This window comes from Sapajus apella, unplaced genomic scaffold (genome assembly GCF_009761245.1).
Source record: "Sapajus apella isolate SASKATOON/1434 unplaced genomic scaffold, GSC_monkey_1.0 scaffold30, whole genome shotgun sequence".
Lineage (NCBI taxonomy): Eukaryota > Metazoa > Chordata > Mammalia > Primates > Cebidae > Sapajus > Sapajus apella.
This window is the reverse complement of record NW_022436970.1, coordinates 4,968,325-4,983,994: the sequence shown is the minus strand read 5'-3', so window position 1 is coordinate 4,983,994 and position 15,670 is coordinate 4,968,325. Positions and strand designations below refer to the sequence as shown.

General features: G+C 45.9%; 1 protein-coding gene across 2 annotated transcripts in view; it reads right to left on the bottom strand.

Moving 5' to 3' along the window:
• Positions 1–14,190, bottom strand: part of LOC116561724 (O-acyltransferase like protein) — a 75,894-nt gene extending 61,704 nt beyond the window's left edge. For both annotated transcript variants that reach the window (XM_032293640.1, XM_032293639.1), the window contains exon 1: positions 13,908–14,190. In XM_032293640.1, the coding sequence (XP_032149531.1) occupies positions 13,908–14,088 (181 nt within the window). In that variant the 5' untranslated portion in view covers positions 14,089–14,190. The remainder of the gene's footprint in view (positions 1–13,907) is intronic.
• Positions 14,191–15,670: the final 1,480 nt, after the last annotated feature.

Sequence of the window (15,670 nt, the reverse complement as noted above, 5' to 3'; positions counted from 1 at the left end):
ACCTCCGCCTCCCGGGTTCAAGCGATTCTCCTGCCTCAGCCTCCTGAATAGCTGGGATTACAGGCACCTGCCACCATGCCCAGCTAATGCTAGTCTCAAACGCCCAACCTCAGGTGATCTGCCCGCCTTGGCCTCCCAAAGTGCTGGGATTACAGGCGTGAGCCACCCGCCCGGCCTCTTCTTAAATTCTTAATGGCATCCCATCATCTAGAGTAGGGGTTGGCAAACCATAACCCTGCCTGTCTTTTAAGAGAAGTTTATTTTTAATGTGGCCATGCTCATGTATTTACATATCATCTGAGCTGCTTTCCCACAAAATGGCAGGGTTCCGTGGTTGCAAGAGAGACCCTATCACTGACAAAGCTGAAATAATTACTTTCAGGCCCTTTAGATAAAAAACTTTGCGGACCTCTTAGCTAGGGCTGTGGTTCTCAGCTCTGGTGAGCATTCGAATCACCTGAGACATTTAAAAAAAAAAAAAAATTCACGCCCAGGCTCCACCCCCGCAAAGAATGACTTAATTGGTCAGGGCTGAGGTTTCAGCTGCCATTGTTTTTCAAAATGTCCCAGGTGATTGTAATGTGCAGCCAGGCTTGCCTGCTCTGACTTTAGGATTAATTCCAGACTCCTGAGTATGGTTTAAAAGACACTTCGTGACCTGGCTTCCTCCTCTGGTCTCATCCTCCCAACCCACGCTCATTTCCTCTGCTCCGAGATACAGAACACACCAGGCAACGCTGTCTCTAAGGTTGGAATGTCCCTCCTTGCCATCTGCCTGGCAAATGTTGAGTCATCCTTTAAGTCTAGGCCGAAGGATGTTCTTCCCTAAGAAGCATTCCAGATGCTGGCTTACATATCGCACTAACAGGTATGTCACCATTGTGTATCTGTCTGTCTCCCCCATGGTGAGGGGAGGGAGGAAGCGCTGTGTCTTCATTCATGTATCTCTCAGAGCAGGAGCTCAATGAGCATTTGCTGAATCAGATTAAACTTTTAAAAAATGTAAGTTCAAACGCCCAAAATCCAGCTCCACAGAGACATTCTGAAGTCCTCCTTGCATCAGAAAAATAAAACAGTCACAAAACACTGGATGCATTTGCTGTAGCAGACTAAACGTTTTTTTTTCCTTTGAGACAGAATCTTGCTGTCACCCAGGCTGGAGTGCAGTGGAACAATCTCAGCTCACTGCAGCCCCCCGCCTCCTGGGTTCAAGTGATTCTCATGCCTCAGCCTCCCAAGTAGCTGGGATTACAGACATGCACCGCCACGCCCTGTTAATTTTTGTATTTTCAGTAGAGACGAGGTTTCACCGTGTTGGCCAGGTTGGTCTCAAGCCCCTGACCTCAAGTGATCCACTTGCCTTGGCCTCTCAAAATGCTGAGATTACAGGCATGAGCCACCACACCTGGCCTGTAACAGAATAAACGATTTTCAAATTCCCTTCTGTATCACAGAGCTTCCCCAACTCTGTAGCCTAAAGTGTAAGGGTCTGGAACCATTAAGCCTTGAAGGAGGCAAAAGAGATGTTAAAATTGAGCCAGTCCCTCCTTAGATAAATCCTGAAGGGCCCATGAAGAATATCCCATTCTTCATTTGGGAATATTAAATTCTAGTTTTCTTTCCAGTTGGTATTTGCTTTACAAACTGATTCTGTTTGTGGTTGTCTGGCTGAACTCATGTTGTGTGCTATGCAAATTTTCAAACTGCATTTGTTTCCTTTCCGAGTATGAACTTCAATGGACAAGTTGCCCTTTTCCAAACTAATCCTTAATTAGCTTCTGTCAAGAGCCTAAGAGATGCCAGGGCACGGGCACCCTCCAAATCAAAGTACGTTGTGATTGTCATGGGAGGGAGAAATAGAATAAATGAATGATTAATTGCACCTGCTACTTCAAATCATCTGGCACCGGTTCCAAGTTTTCATTTTCAAAAGATTAAAAACAACTTGTTTCAATTCTGTGCTAATTGGCAGGCAGATTTTCTTTCTCACTTGGCGGCAATGAAATGTGGATATTAAAATGCACAGCTGATTAATTTCTGGGTTTGAATAGAGGAAAAAAAGAGGCCTTGGTCAACAGTCTTAAGTTTTTAAATCTGATGCATTGATACCATGCAGTTGAAGGCAGTGGAAGCTTCTGGAATGCTTCATAATTTCCTGAAACAAATTATGACCTTAAAGTTTATATTAAGCACCTACCAGGTTGCTGTGTTACACGGCAGATTTTTGTAAATGAGAATAGTCCTTGCCTTATAGTTGATGATACAGAGCATGCAGGTAAAATGCTAACTATCTGGTGCCAGAGATTTCCTTGTGGTAAGAGAAAGAGCTGAATGCACTCTCCATTCCACAGCTGAGTTCCCAAGACAGGCTCTTAGCAGATACCTCCTGGCAGTCCCCCTTGGGTCTGGTCAACTATTCATCTTAGGCCTAAAGAACAAGAATAGGTCAGGCGCGAGGTGGCTCACGCCTGCAATCCCAGCACTTTGGGGGGCCAAGGCGGGTGGATTATGTGCAGTCAGGAGTTTGAGACCAGCCTGACCAACATGGTGAAACCCCGTCTCTACTAAAAATACAAAATTAGCCAGGCATGGTGGCACATGCCTGTGATCCCAGCTACTCAGTGGGGGCTGAGGCAGGAGAATCACTTGAACCCGGAAGGCAGATGTTGTGGTGAGCCGAGATTGCACCATTGCACTCCAGCCTGGTCAACAAGAGCGAAACTCCGTCTCAAAAAAAAAGAAAAGAAAATGACATGCATATTAATTTATTGTGGCTACTGTAACAATTACCATAGATTTCATGGCTTAAAGCAATAGAAGTTTATTTTTTCACAGTTCTGGAGGCCAGAAATCCAAAATAAATATGATTGGACTGAAATCAAGGCATTAGCAAGGCTGCACCCCTTGTGGAGGCTGCAGGGAAGAATGTTCTTTCCCTCCTCCAGCTGCCAGCCTCCCTTGGGTTGTGGCCACAGCATTTCAAACTCTGCCTCTGGTCACATCACTGTCTCCGTGTGTATGTGTGGTGCATGTGTAGCTCCTCCTGTTTCTTTTTTTTTGAGACAGAGTCTCCCTCTTACCACCCAGGTGATCTCAGCTCACTGCAACCTCTACCTCTTGAGTTGAAGCAATTCTCCTGCCTCAGCCTCTCGAGTAGCTGCCATTACAGGCACCTGCTACCTTGCATGGCTAATTTTTTATTTATAGCAGAGTCAAGGTTTCATCATGTTGGCCAGGCTGGTCTCAAACTCCAGGCCTACAGTGATCCGCCTGCCTTGGCCTCCCAAAGTGCTGGGATTACAGGTGTGAGCCACCCACTGCGCCCAGCCTGTCTCTCTCTTCTAATGATACATGGGGTTGTATTTAGGGCCCACGTGGATAATCTGGGACAATCCCCACATTTTAAGATCCTTAATTTAATCATACCTGCAAAGACCCTGTTTCCATAGAAGGTAAGATTCACAAGCTCCAGGAATTAGGATATCTTTTGGGGGGCCATGTTTCAGTCTACCACAGCATAGATATCTGGTACCCAGTGAACCCAGAATTTCAGTGAAGCCCAGTTTCACCCTTTAGCTTAACATTTGCTCCATTTGCATCTTTTCTGTCCCTTGCTATAGCACCAGGAGAGGGTCTGACCTTGAGAAAAATGCCCTCCAGACTAACAGCTGGGTGGGAAATAAGGCAACATTCAGAGACTGAAAATCAAGCTGACCAGACCTGCCCTGGTGACAGGGGACCCAGGCTTGGCCAGGGCCGGTGATGGGTGCTGGTCCATTCAGTGTCTGCCTGCAGACCCCTGCCTCCAACAAGGCATCAGCTGTGGCCTTGGCTTCCAGGAGAGGAGATGAGGCACACGGACAAGAGACATGAAATACACATTTCAGGAGGGAAATGAGGAAGCCGATCCGCGTAGGAAGCTCAGTGCCCTGGCCAACAGGGTGGGCTCCACGCTTGATGTAGGAACCAGAGAAGAGGGACTTGAAGGGTTAAGAAAGTCTCAAAGCAAAAGTAGCTGCCTAGGGAACAGGTCAAGAATGTGATGAGATTAGAGAAACAGGAAATGAAAAGCCCTGCAGGCTGCTTGGGATCCAGAGTCCTCCCTTCCTCCCAGCATCTTTCTGTCCCAGAGGAATCAAGTGCTGCAAAATGCAGCAATCCCGAGAAGCCTGGGGGAGGAGCCAGGATCTGCTGAGCGAAGTGAAAATTCCCTGTCGGGAGCTTCCCCACAAGCCCTCTGCTGCAGACACACATGGGCCAGTTGCACTTTAACAAAAGGCTCTGGGGCCGGGATGGTGATTCACACCTGTAATCCCAGCACTTTGGGAGGCCAAGGCAGGCAGATCACCTGAGGTCAGGAGTTCAAGAGCAGCCTGGCCAACATGGCAAAACCCTGTCTCTATTAAAAATACAAAAATTAGCAGGGCATGATGGTAAGCGCCTGTAATCCCAGCTACTTCGGAGGCTGAGGCAGAAGAATCCCTTGAACCCAAGAGGTAGAGGTTGCAGTGAGCCAAGATCATGCAACTGCACTCCAACCTGGTGACAGAGTGAGACTCTGTCTCCCCCCCAAAAAAAGCTCTGCTACATCTCAAGGAAAAGGAGTCCCTGGACCTACCTGAGACACAGTACTTTTTTTTCTCCCCTGTTTGGAAGACAAATGCATGCTTTTGAATCTAGAGTGTGTTTAAGGGGCATTAATACACAGTTCTTTGTATTGGTTTGCTAGTGCTGTCTTCAGAATTTTCCACTAACTGGGTGGCTTAAAACAACAGATGTAAGGCCAGGCACAGTGGCTCACGCCTGTAATCCTAGCACTTTGGGAGGCCGAGCGGGGTGGATCACCTGAGGTCAGGAGTTCGAGACCAGCCTGACCAACATGATGAAACCCTATCTCAACTAAAAATAAAAAAAATTAGGTGGGGATTGTGGCAGCCACCTGTAATCTCAGCTACTGGGGAGGCTGAGGCAGGAGAATCACTTAAACCTGGGAGGTGGAGGTTGCAGTGAGCCGAGATCGTGCCATTGCAGTCCAGCTTGGGCAACAAGAGTGAAACTGTCTCAAAATTTAAAAAACAGATGCGTTATCTCACAGTTCTGAGGACTAGAAATGTGAGGCCAAGGGCTGAGCAGCATTGGCTCCCTTCGGAAGCTCTGAGGAAGAACCAGTCCCATGTTCTTCTCCTAGCTTCTAGAGGTTGCCAGCAGCCCTAGGCCAGGAGGCATCACCCCAATCTCTGTCTCCGTCCTTATGGAACGTTCTCCCTGTGTGTCTGTGTCCAAATATCCCTCTTATCAGAACACCAATCACTGGGATTAGGTCCCTCCGTAGCCTATATTACCTCCTCCTACCGTCTTTGCAAAGACCTTGGTTCCAACTAACTGAACATTCACAGGAAGCAGGGGGTTATGGTTTTTTTTTTTTTAATTTTAGGTTTTGGGGTACATGTGAAGAACATGCAGGACTGTTGCATAGGTACACACATGGCAGTGTGATTTGCTGCCTTCCTCCCTATCACCTATATCTGGCATTTCTCCCCATGCTATCTCTCCCCAACACCCCACCCCCTGCCGTCCCTCCCCAATTTCCCCCCGACAGACCCCAGTGTGTGATGCTCCCCTCCCTGTGTCCATGTGTTCTCATTGTTCAACACCCACCTACGAGTGAGAACATGCAGTGTTTGATTTTCTGTCCTTGTGTCAGTTTGCTGAGAATGATGGTTTCCAGGTTCATCTATGTCCCTACAAAGGACAGGAACTCATCATTTTTGATGGCTGCATAGTATTCCATGGTGTATATGTGCCACACTTTCCCTGTCCAGTCTATCATCGATGGGCATTTGGGTTGGTTCCAGGTCTTTGCTATTGTAAACAGTGCTGCAATGAACATTTGTGTGCATGTGTCCTTGTGGTAGAACAATTTATAATCCTTTGGATATATACCCAGTAATGGGATTGCTGGGTCAAATGGAATTTCTATTTCTAGGTCCTTGAGGAATCATCTTGAAACAGAGTCTCACTCTGCTTCCCAGGCTGGAGTGCAGTGGCATGATCTTGGCTCACCGCAACCTCCCCTTCCCAGGTTCAAGAGATTCTCCTGTCTCAGCCTCCCCAGCAGCAGGGACTACAGGATGCACCACCGTGCCCAGCTAATTTTTATATTTTCAGTAGAGACAGTGTTTCACCATATTGACCAGGCTGGTCTTGAGCTTCTGGCCTCGTGATCCACCCGCCTCAGCCTCCCAAAGTGCTGGGATTACAGGCGTGAGCTATCACGTTCAGCTCAACATATCTTCCGGGGAGATGCATTTAACCTATAACACTCACCAGGTGGAGATCAGTATCAATGACACTGATAAACCGTGCGGGACACTGGACCCACTTGCTAGGGCTGCCATATGAAGTATCACAGACTGGGTGGCTTAAACAACAGGAATTCATCTTCTCCCAGTTCTGGAGGCTGTTTGCATGAGATTAAGGCACTGGCAGGGTTGGCTTCTTCTGCGGCCTCTCTCCTTGTCCCCTAGGTGACCTCCTTGTTGTGTCCCCACGTGGTCTTCCCTCCATGCATGTCTATGTTGCAAGCCCCTTTTCTTATAAGGGCACCGATATTGGTTAAGACAACCCCCACCCAACTTATCTCATTTGGGCCTAATTACCTTTTTGCTGCGGTTGTTGAGATACGGTCTTACTCTGTCACCCAGGCTGGAGTACAGTGGCATGATCACAGCTCACTGTGGCCTCAAACTCCCAGGCTCAGGTGATCCTCCCCCTTAGCCTCCTGGGTAGCTGACACTACAGGAATGTGCCACCATGCCTGGCTAACTTTTTATATTTTTTGTAGAGATGGAGTTTCACCTTGTTGCCTAGGCTGGCCTTGAATTCCTGGGCTCAAGCGATCCACCCACCTCGGCCTCCCAAACAGCTGGAATTACAGGCGTGAATCACCACATCTGGCCCAATTACCTCTTTAAAGACCCTGTCTTCAAATACAATACCATCCTGACGTACTGGGACTTAAACATATGAATTTGAGGAAAACAGAATTCAGCCCATAACATCCACAAATTACAAATAATGAAGCCTATAGTAGACCTTAGTATCAACTCCGCAGATATAGAATTGGTTCTCTTGGAATACTTTCATTATTTTTTTGCCAAACTCTGGACTCGTAGCCAATCTATGGTTTCAGCTGACTAAGTCTCTTCCCAACATGAATGTTGATATTTTTGTTCACATGAATGAGTAATACAGATGTGAAACAAAGATGTATATCAGAACTTATTTGTCCATAATGTGAGCAAACTTTTTGCTGAATTTTATGACAGCTGGAGCACGGAAGACATTTCCTTATCTTCCTGTGCTATTTTTAATGTAATGGTTAGACATTACATGCTTTTAATTTGCAGTCAGCATTTTATCCAAGAATGTCCTCAGTCTCAACAATAAAACAATAAATCAAGCCCTGACTTGTAGCCATTGCTGACTTCCCTGATGACGACAGAGCCCCCAAGGCTGACTCCCAGCTCCCAAGGTGATGTCCCTGAACATGAACTTAGAAGGCCACGCACAGTAGCACAGCGGTGATTTCCACCTTACAGACACAAGAGCTGTAAACAGCTGTGAGACTACAGATAGATTTTTTTAATGTTAAATAGGAAGTGATGAATTTTGAATATTTATTACTTTTGGGCTGGGCATGGTGGCTCACAACTGTAAGCCTAGCGCTTTAGGAGGCCAAGGTGGGCGGATCACCTGAGGTCAGGAGTTCGAGACCAGCCTGGCCAACATGGTGAAACCCTATCTCTACGAAAAATATAAAAATTGGCCAGGTATGGCAGCATACACCTGTAATTCCCAGCTGCTTGGAAGGCTGAGGCAGGAGAATCACTTGAACTCAGGAGGAGGAAGCTGCAGCAAGCCAAGATCGTGCCACTGCACTCCAGCCTGGGTGACAGAGTGCCTGTCCCAAAAAAACATGTATTACTTTTGTTCTTAATATAACTTAATTGTAAATTTATATGAGTTAGCCCCTAAAAATAATTGTATTTAATAACCACCCGGACACTTAACTATTTAACTGGAGACTTAACTCTCAAGCCAGCGGAGACCACACTGCTGGGCTCAGGAGTCAGAATTCCTGTTTTTATTTTAGGTTCAGGATATGTGTGCAGGTTTGTTATAGGTAAATTGTGTGTCACGGGGGGGTTGGTTGCAATTCTTTAAAGGAGTTGTAGATTTCCAGAGTTGAGGACACAGCCTGGCTGTTTACAGGTGAGGAATCTTGTTAAAGGTGATGTGTTGGCCGGGCGCAGTGGCTCACGCCTGTAATCCCAGCACTTTGGGAGGCCGAGGCGGGTGGATCACGAGGTCAAGAGATCGAGACCATCCTGGTCAACATGGTGAAACCCCGTCTCTACTAAAACTACAAAAAATCAGCTGGGCATGGTGGCGCGTGCCTGTAATCCCAGCTACTCAGGAGGCTGAGGCAAGAGAATTGCCCGAACCCAGGAGGCAGAGGTTGCGGTGAGCCGAGATCACGCCATTGCACTCCAGCCTGGGTAACAAGAGCGAAACTCTGTCTCAAAAAAAAAAAAAAAAAAGGGTGATGTGTTAAAGCAAGGTGATGTGGCTTGGGTAAGCTCACACAGCTGGTGATGAGCCTAAACAGGAGGAAGTCCCAGGCCTTACCATTGCCAGCCTAGCACAACTGCCACTGCTTGGTGTCCTATCTCTAAACTTTGATTCCTTTATAAGAGAAAGACAATGAGGAAAGGAACAAAGTGCCTGGGGGAAGGTTGTGGGGGGCAGGAGGTGGTTGAGGCAGAGAGAGAAAGAAGAAAAGAAAGGAGGCCATGGATCAACATAGAAGGACATCCCAGATAAGGGACTGACCCTGAATTATAATAGAAATAGACGAGTATTCAGAAAAAGGAAGGCATCTCATTCCATGGTGGTTAATGTAAACCAAAAATACATTATCAGACTCCCAACCATCTGAATACACCCTTCCTCTCAGCTGATGGCATTCCAAAGTTAACCTGAAAAACTAGTTCAGGCCATGAGGGGAAGGGAGCGGGGACATCCTCATTACACCCTCCTGCCTTTCAGAAATTAGGCACAACCAGCCAGTGTTAACATAAGACTGATAGAGCAGCTTTTAACTCTGCTAAGAGACACTGACAATCTATTGTCTCTGAAGCTTACTACCTGGAGGCTTCCTCTGTGTAATAACCCAGGTCTTCATAATCCCGTATCTTAACCCAGACACTTCCAGGTCTTTAGATAAACTCTTTCAACCAATTGCCAATGAAAAATGCTTGAATCCACCTGTGACCTAGAAGCCACCCCATCCCATTCCAGTTCTCCTTCCTTTCCAAACCAAAACAATACACATCTGACATATGTTGATTGATGTCTCATATCTCCCTAAAATGTACCAAACAGCAACCTGAGCACCTTGGGCATATGTTCTCACCATTTCCTGGGGCTGTGTCCCAGGACATCAGTCACTCATTTTGGCTCAGAATAAATCTCTTCAAGTATTTTACAGAGTTCGACTCTTCATAGACATTACAGAGAAAGTTTAATCAGGAGAGAGGATACCAGTGATCTTTTTGGATGTGGCTTTTGTTTTTGTTTTGTTTTTGAGATGGAGTTTCACTCTTGTCACCCAGGCTGGAGGGCAATGGCACGATCTCGGTTCACTGCAACTTCCGCCACTCAGGTTCAAGCGATTCTCCTGCCTCAGCCTCCTGCATAGCTGCAATTATGGGCGTGTGCCACCACGCCAAGCCGATTTTTGTATTTTTAGTAGAGACGGGTTCTCAACAACGTTGTTCAGGCTGCTCTTGAACTCCTGACCTCAGGTGATCTGCCCTCCTGGGCCTCCCAAGGTGCTCGGATTATAGGCATGAGCCACTGCACCCAGCCTGGATGTGGTTTTTGTACGTGATAAGAGGTAGGATTTCTGTGGTTTACAGAGTTTAAAGCAACAGCCACAAAACCAGAAACGGTGAGACTAGAACACTCGCTGAGGACTTTAGCAGTGAAACGGGACATAAAATAAGACCCCAAGGTCTAGGAGGGTGGCAAAACCAAAGCACACAAGAGTATTTGGTGGATTTTGTTCCTAAAAGGATGGTGGATATGAGAATGTTAGAGAGTGGCTGGGTGCAGTGGCTTACACCTGAAATCCCAGCACTTTGAGAGGCTGAAGACGGCGGATCACGTGAGGTCAGGAGTTTGAAACCATCCTGGCCAACATGGAGAAACTCTGTCTCTACTAAAAATATAAAAATTAGCCGGGTATGGTGGCAGGCACCCATAGTCCCAGCTACTTGGGACTTCAACCTGAGAGGCAGAGTTTGCAGTGAGCTGAGATCGCACCATGGCACTCCAGCCTGGGTGGCAGAGCAAGACACCATTTCAAAAAAAAAAGAATGTTTGAAAACAAATGGAGAAAGATAGTGGAAAGGTTGAAACGGAGCCTCCTTTTAGAGTTAGATTACAATAATGTTTCCTACCGTGGCTGCCCATTTTTATCCATCTTACCCACTGCTGGATTGAGTCTCTCTAAGGATTAGTCTCTCTCCTGCTCTAGAACAGCCATGACTCAAGGACCCTCTCTCCACTTTCCCCGTCAGGCACTGGCCCATTATCCAAGCTCATTTATAGCCCATGCATCTTTGTGTTTGGGGATTGGAGGTGGTGTTTAAAAATGCTATTGTGTGGCCGGATATGGTGGCTCACACCTGTATTCCTAGCACTTTAGGAGGCCGAGGCAGGCAGATTACTTGAGGTCAGGAGTTTGAGACCAGCCTGGCCAGCATGGCGAAACCCCGTCTCTACTAAAAATATAAAAATGAGCCGGGCATGTGGCGGTCGCCTATCATCTAAGCTACTCAGGAGGCTGAGGCAGGAGAATTGCTTGAATCCAGGAAGCAGAGGTTGCAGTGAGCCGAGATCGTGCCATTGCACTCCAGCATGGAGGACAAGAGTGAAACTGTCTCAAAAAAAAAAAAAAAATACTATTGTGTGGTATTTAATACATTAAAAAGGCATAAACAATAAAACAAATGCCTATGTTCCCACTACCCAGCTTAAAAAATACAACTTGGCTATTTGAAATCTAGTGTGTTCCTGATTGCATCCCCACCAGGGCTAGCCCTGGACTGAATTTGGAGGTTATCATTCTCATACATCTCTGACCGTTTGTACTACACATGCAGAACCACGTAGAGCAGGACGGCACCTTAAATTGCACTTGTTTGCATTTCTGCTTGTATAAAACTTTCTACAGCTTTTTTTCCTCCTGGTGTCATTTCCGTGCGACCCTCCCGTATTGATAGGTGTACCTCTGCTTCACTCTTTTCGCCGCTGGGTTTTATTTTTTCTTGTTTCTCTTGTTGCTTGCTTTTTTTTTTTTTTTTTTTTTTTTTTTGAGACCAAGTCTTGCTCTGTCACCCAGGCTGGAGTGCAGTGGTGGAGCAGGCTAGGCTGTCTGCAACCTCTGCCTCCCATGCTCAAGCGATCCTCCCACCTCAGCCTCCTGAGCAGCTGAGACTACAGGCATGCACCACCACAGCAGGCTAACTTTTTAATTTTTACTAGAGATGAGGTTTCACCATGTTAGCCAGGCTGGTCTCAAACTCCTGAGCTCAAGCAATCCGCTTGCCTCAGCCTCCCACACTTTGGGGTTACAGACGTGAGCCACCATGCCTGGCCCTGTTGTTGCTTATATTATTCAGTGATTAAAAGTGCAGGCTGCAGAATCAGATGATGTGAGCTCAAATCCTATTTCTACCGCTGCAGGCAACATACTTGACATTTCTGTGGCTCCATTTCCTCTTTTATAAAAGAGATGATACTAACGCTCTCCTCCCTCTGTTGTGGCTGCTAGAACTAAATGGCACAGCTCCCGCCCAAGCCTCGGAATGATGCCTGCCCTATAAAAGTACTCACTCACCAGCGACTCTTATTCTTTTTCCATCCACATGACTGCCAGGAAAACCAAGCTAAGAACTAAGGTCAGAACGACATGCTCTACTCAAAAATCTCAGGCAAAATGTCAGATCAACAATACCAAGTACTTTCTGGTACCTTAGAATGAAAATCAGTTTTTAAAACTACCAATTATTGTATCCATCTGTTACAATAAATCAAGCCATCTTTCCCATTTACATAAATCATTCAGTTATTTCCCAAACCATTTATCTTGGAGAAATATTTTTAACTTGAAAAGATTTTCCGGCTGGGGATGGTGGCTTACGCCTGTAATCCCAGCACTTTGGGAAGCCGAGGTGGGTGGATCACCTGAGGTCAGGAGTTTGAGACCAGCCTGACCAACATGGAGAAACCCCATCTTAAAAAAAAAAAAAAAAAAAAAAGGATTTTCCATTTGCAGGCTCCTACAGATGGAACATGGTCAGGGCTTGACTAGAGTAACTTAAAAGGCAAACATAGCATTAGCATGGCTGTGACTAATGGCAACAATATGTGCCACCACCTCATCACCAGGACTCCGAGCCAGCCACGGCACCTTCTGGATTTTCTTGGCCCGCTTATTTGGCCCCAGTGTGTCAGAATGTTCGCTATCAACATCACCAAGTATTGTAGCAAAACATCAATTTCAAAATGGGACTTGAAGAAGATGGCTTGTGAATGAATTGGATTTGTATTGTATTCTCTCACCAATTCATTAAATATCCGGACATCTAATCCCGTGTAGAACGGCAACACTTCATAGTATGTGCTATTTTGAATTACAAAATATTAGCTCAAAACTCTTGATTACCTTTATGATGTAGATTATGTTTCTGAGTGTTTTTCAATACAAAGCATATTAGTCACACATTCAAAATGTGAATGGAAATTGCTATGTTCATTTGTCTGGCTTTGGAAAGAGCGAGTTTTTACGTTTTTTCCTTGTTAGTGGTTTCCATCGGCATAACTATGAATCATTCTTCTGAAAAAGAGGTTATCCCAATGCAAACACATCTCATGTTTTGTTCCTTTCCAGCAGGAAAGTATGTGTCCCTTTAGTTGAGAGAATGATTTGGGGAAACTAACCGAAAAAAAAAAATTCTGGCCATCTGAAGTCCATCCATATCACATGCCAAGAGGCTTGGCTACAGTCTCACTTCTTCCAGCTTGAGCCCGTGCATTTACCAACACACTCCTTAGCATTTACTATCAAGCACAGAATGGGCAAGACTTTCCCTAAATAAGGAAGCAACTCATTATCAAAAGACTAAATGTCTAGAAAAAGAAATAAGCCAAGCTATCTCATAAAACAGTAAATGTTATGCATACTGATGATATCCACAATATCAATAATAGCGGCATCATACAGTGTATAAATCATTCTCATCCTTTTTTTTTTTTTTTTTTTTGAGAAGTTTCACTCTCTCACCCAGGCTGGCGTGATCTCAGCTCACTGCAACCTACATGTCCCAGGTTCAAATGATTGTCCTGCCTCAGCCTCCCAAGTAGCTGGGATTACAGGCATGGACCACCATGCCTGGCTAATTTTTGTATTTTTAGTAGAGATGGGGTTTCACCATGTTGGCCAGGCAGGTCTCGAACTTCTGACCACAAGTGATCCACCTGCCTTGGCCTCCCAAAGTACTGGGTTACAGATGTGAACCACTGCACCCGGCCTCTCATTTTATTAAGAGGTTGGTCTGAATTCATCAGATTCCTCTGGCTAGACAAACGGTAGAGCCTCCTACACTAAAAATTCCTCCTCCCTCCTTGATTCCTGGCAAAATGCAAATTAAAGCTCATCTTCTCTTTCCTTTCTGGTTCCAAGTCTTTAATTCTCAGGAGCTTATCCAGAATGCTCCCAGCACAAACCTCAACTGACCAGTGTTCAGCTACGCAATGGGCCAGGGAAACCTACTTACTTCTTAGAGCGTATTCTCTGGGCTTCACTGAATTCAGATCGGAAAGGAATTCATCAGTATCTTGCATGCACTTCAGAGAAATGTTTCTTACAGAAAAAACGAAAGGAAATTGAAAAGATAGCAGGCAAAATAGTAGAGTCAGGCCCATCACTGTCTCCTGACCTGTTAGGCTAAGCGTCATGTCTTAGACAAAGAGCCTTATATTTATGAAACGCTAGTCTATAATATGCCGTGAGTGAATGCGACACGCTTGCTCCTTAACAGGCAGAGACAAACTGCGTCTCTCAGCCACCTGCAAAGCGGCCGAGATGAACAAGCCATGGAAACCAATTTATACACAATTTGTTATTGTTGAGTAACATAGCACTGTGGATGTGGGGGCCGCTGACCACCTGGCTTCCTTTAGTTATGCAGATTCACATTTCCAGTTGACATGAATGATGCTGGATCTTCTCTGGTTAGATGGCCTGGTGTACGTCTCTGGGTTTCAAAAATATAGTGACTATGTTAAGTAGCAATATTTGGCTTTTGTCCAAGAAGGATGATGAATTGTAAAACATTTGGATGAATGATAAGCAAAGAAGGGCTTCTCCGTGATGGTCTTTGTAGAACAGGCATCTGCTAAAGCACGTGCTGGACTTTGCAAGTGGTACCAGCGTGGGAGCGTTGAACTCCCCCACGGGAAGGAAGTTGTTGCAGTAAGGCAGATACGCACATGCAGCCCACACGTGGGAGTTTAGAAAACACATCCTGGCAAGTCCGATGCTGACGAAGGACCATGGGAATGGTACGCAGCTACTTTAAGCAAACGTAAAACGTGTCGATCTGGATTTCTCACGGTGTAAATACTCTTTTTCCACAGAGCCTTTCTTTAAATAGTAACTTCCCTATCTCCATTTAAAACGAGAAGCAGTTTCTGTCGATCTTGTTTACACGGCCGGAACACATCTGCACTTGTGGGTGGCTGTGACTCAGTTGTACTTCCTGCTGCCAGTTGGCTTCAGAGAGTCTTCTAGCATCCCAGACTACCCCTAGTAATGCACACCCCACTGGACTCTCACCGCTGTTCCTTTGTTTATGCCCTGCGCTCTCTCGGGAGCACCCTTCTCCCAGCTCCCCTCCTGCTGGGCATCCTCGTCTACTCCTATCTATTATTCTAAGTAGGTGTGGGCTCTTCCAGGAAGCCTTTCTGGGCTTCCCCTCTGGTGGGAGTGGGCTTTGAGAATAGCCTGTTCTCTCTGCTGCCTAATCCCTTCGCACACTCCCTTTACTCCTCACTCTTCTCTATTCCTGCCTCCTTTTCTCCTATAGACCAGAAGCTCCAGGAGGGCAGGCACTGTGCTCTTTTAAGTCTCCTGGGATTTCTCAGGCCTTCTGGGTAGTGATTAAGAGCCAAAGCTGTTTGTTGCTGGCTGTGTGACCTAGAGCAATTGTGCTGTCTCATTGGTCTTATCTTGAAAATGAAGATAATCATAGTCTCTACACCTTGGGATTATGAAATTTAAACGATATATTTAAAGCATTAAAAGAAGGCCAAGTGTGGTCATTTATTCCTGCAATCCCAGCACTTTGGGAGGCCAAAGCAGGAGGATTGCATGAACCCAGGAGTTAGAGGTTACAGTGAGCTATGATTATACCACTGCACTCCAGCCTGCACGTCACAAGATTTTTAGACAAGATTCTATGTCTAAAAAATTTTTTAAAGTACTGAAAGAGCCTTGGTGTAGTGGCTCACATCTATAATCCCAGCATTTTGAGAGGCT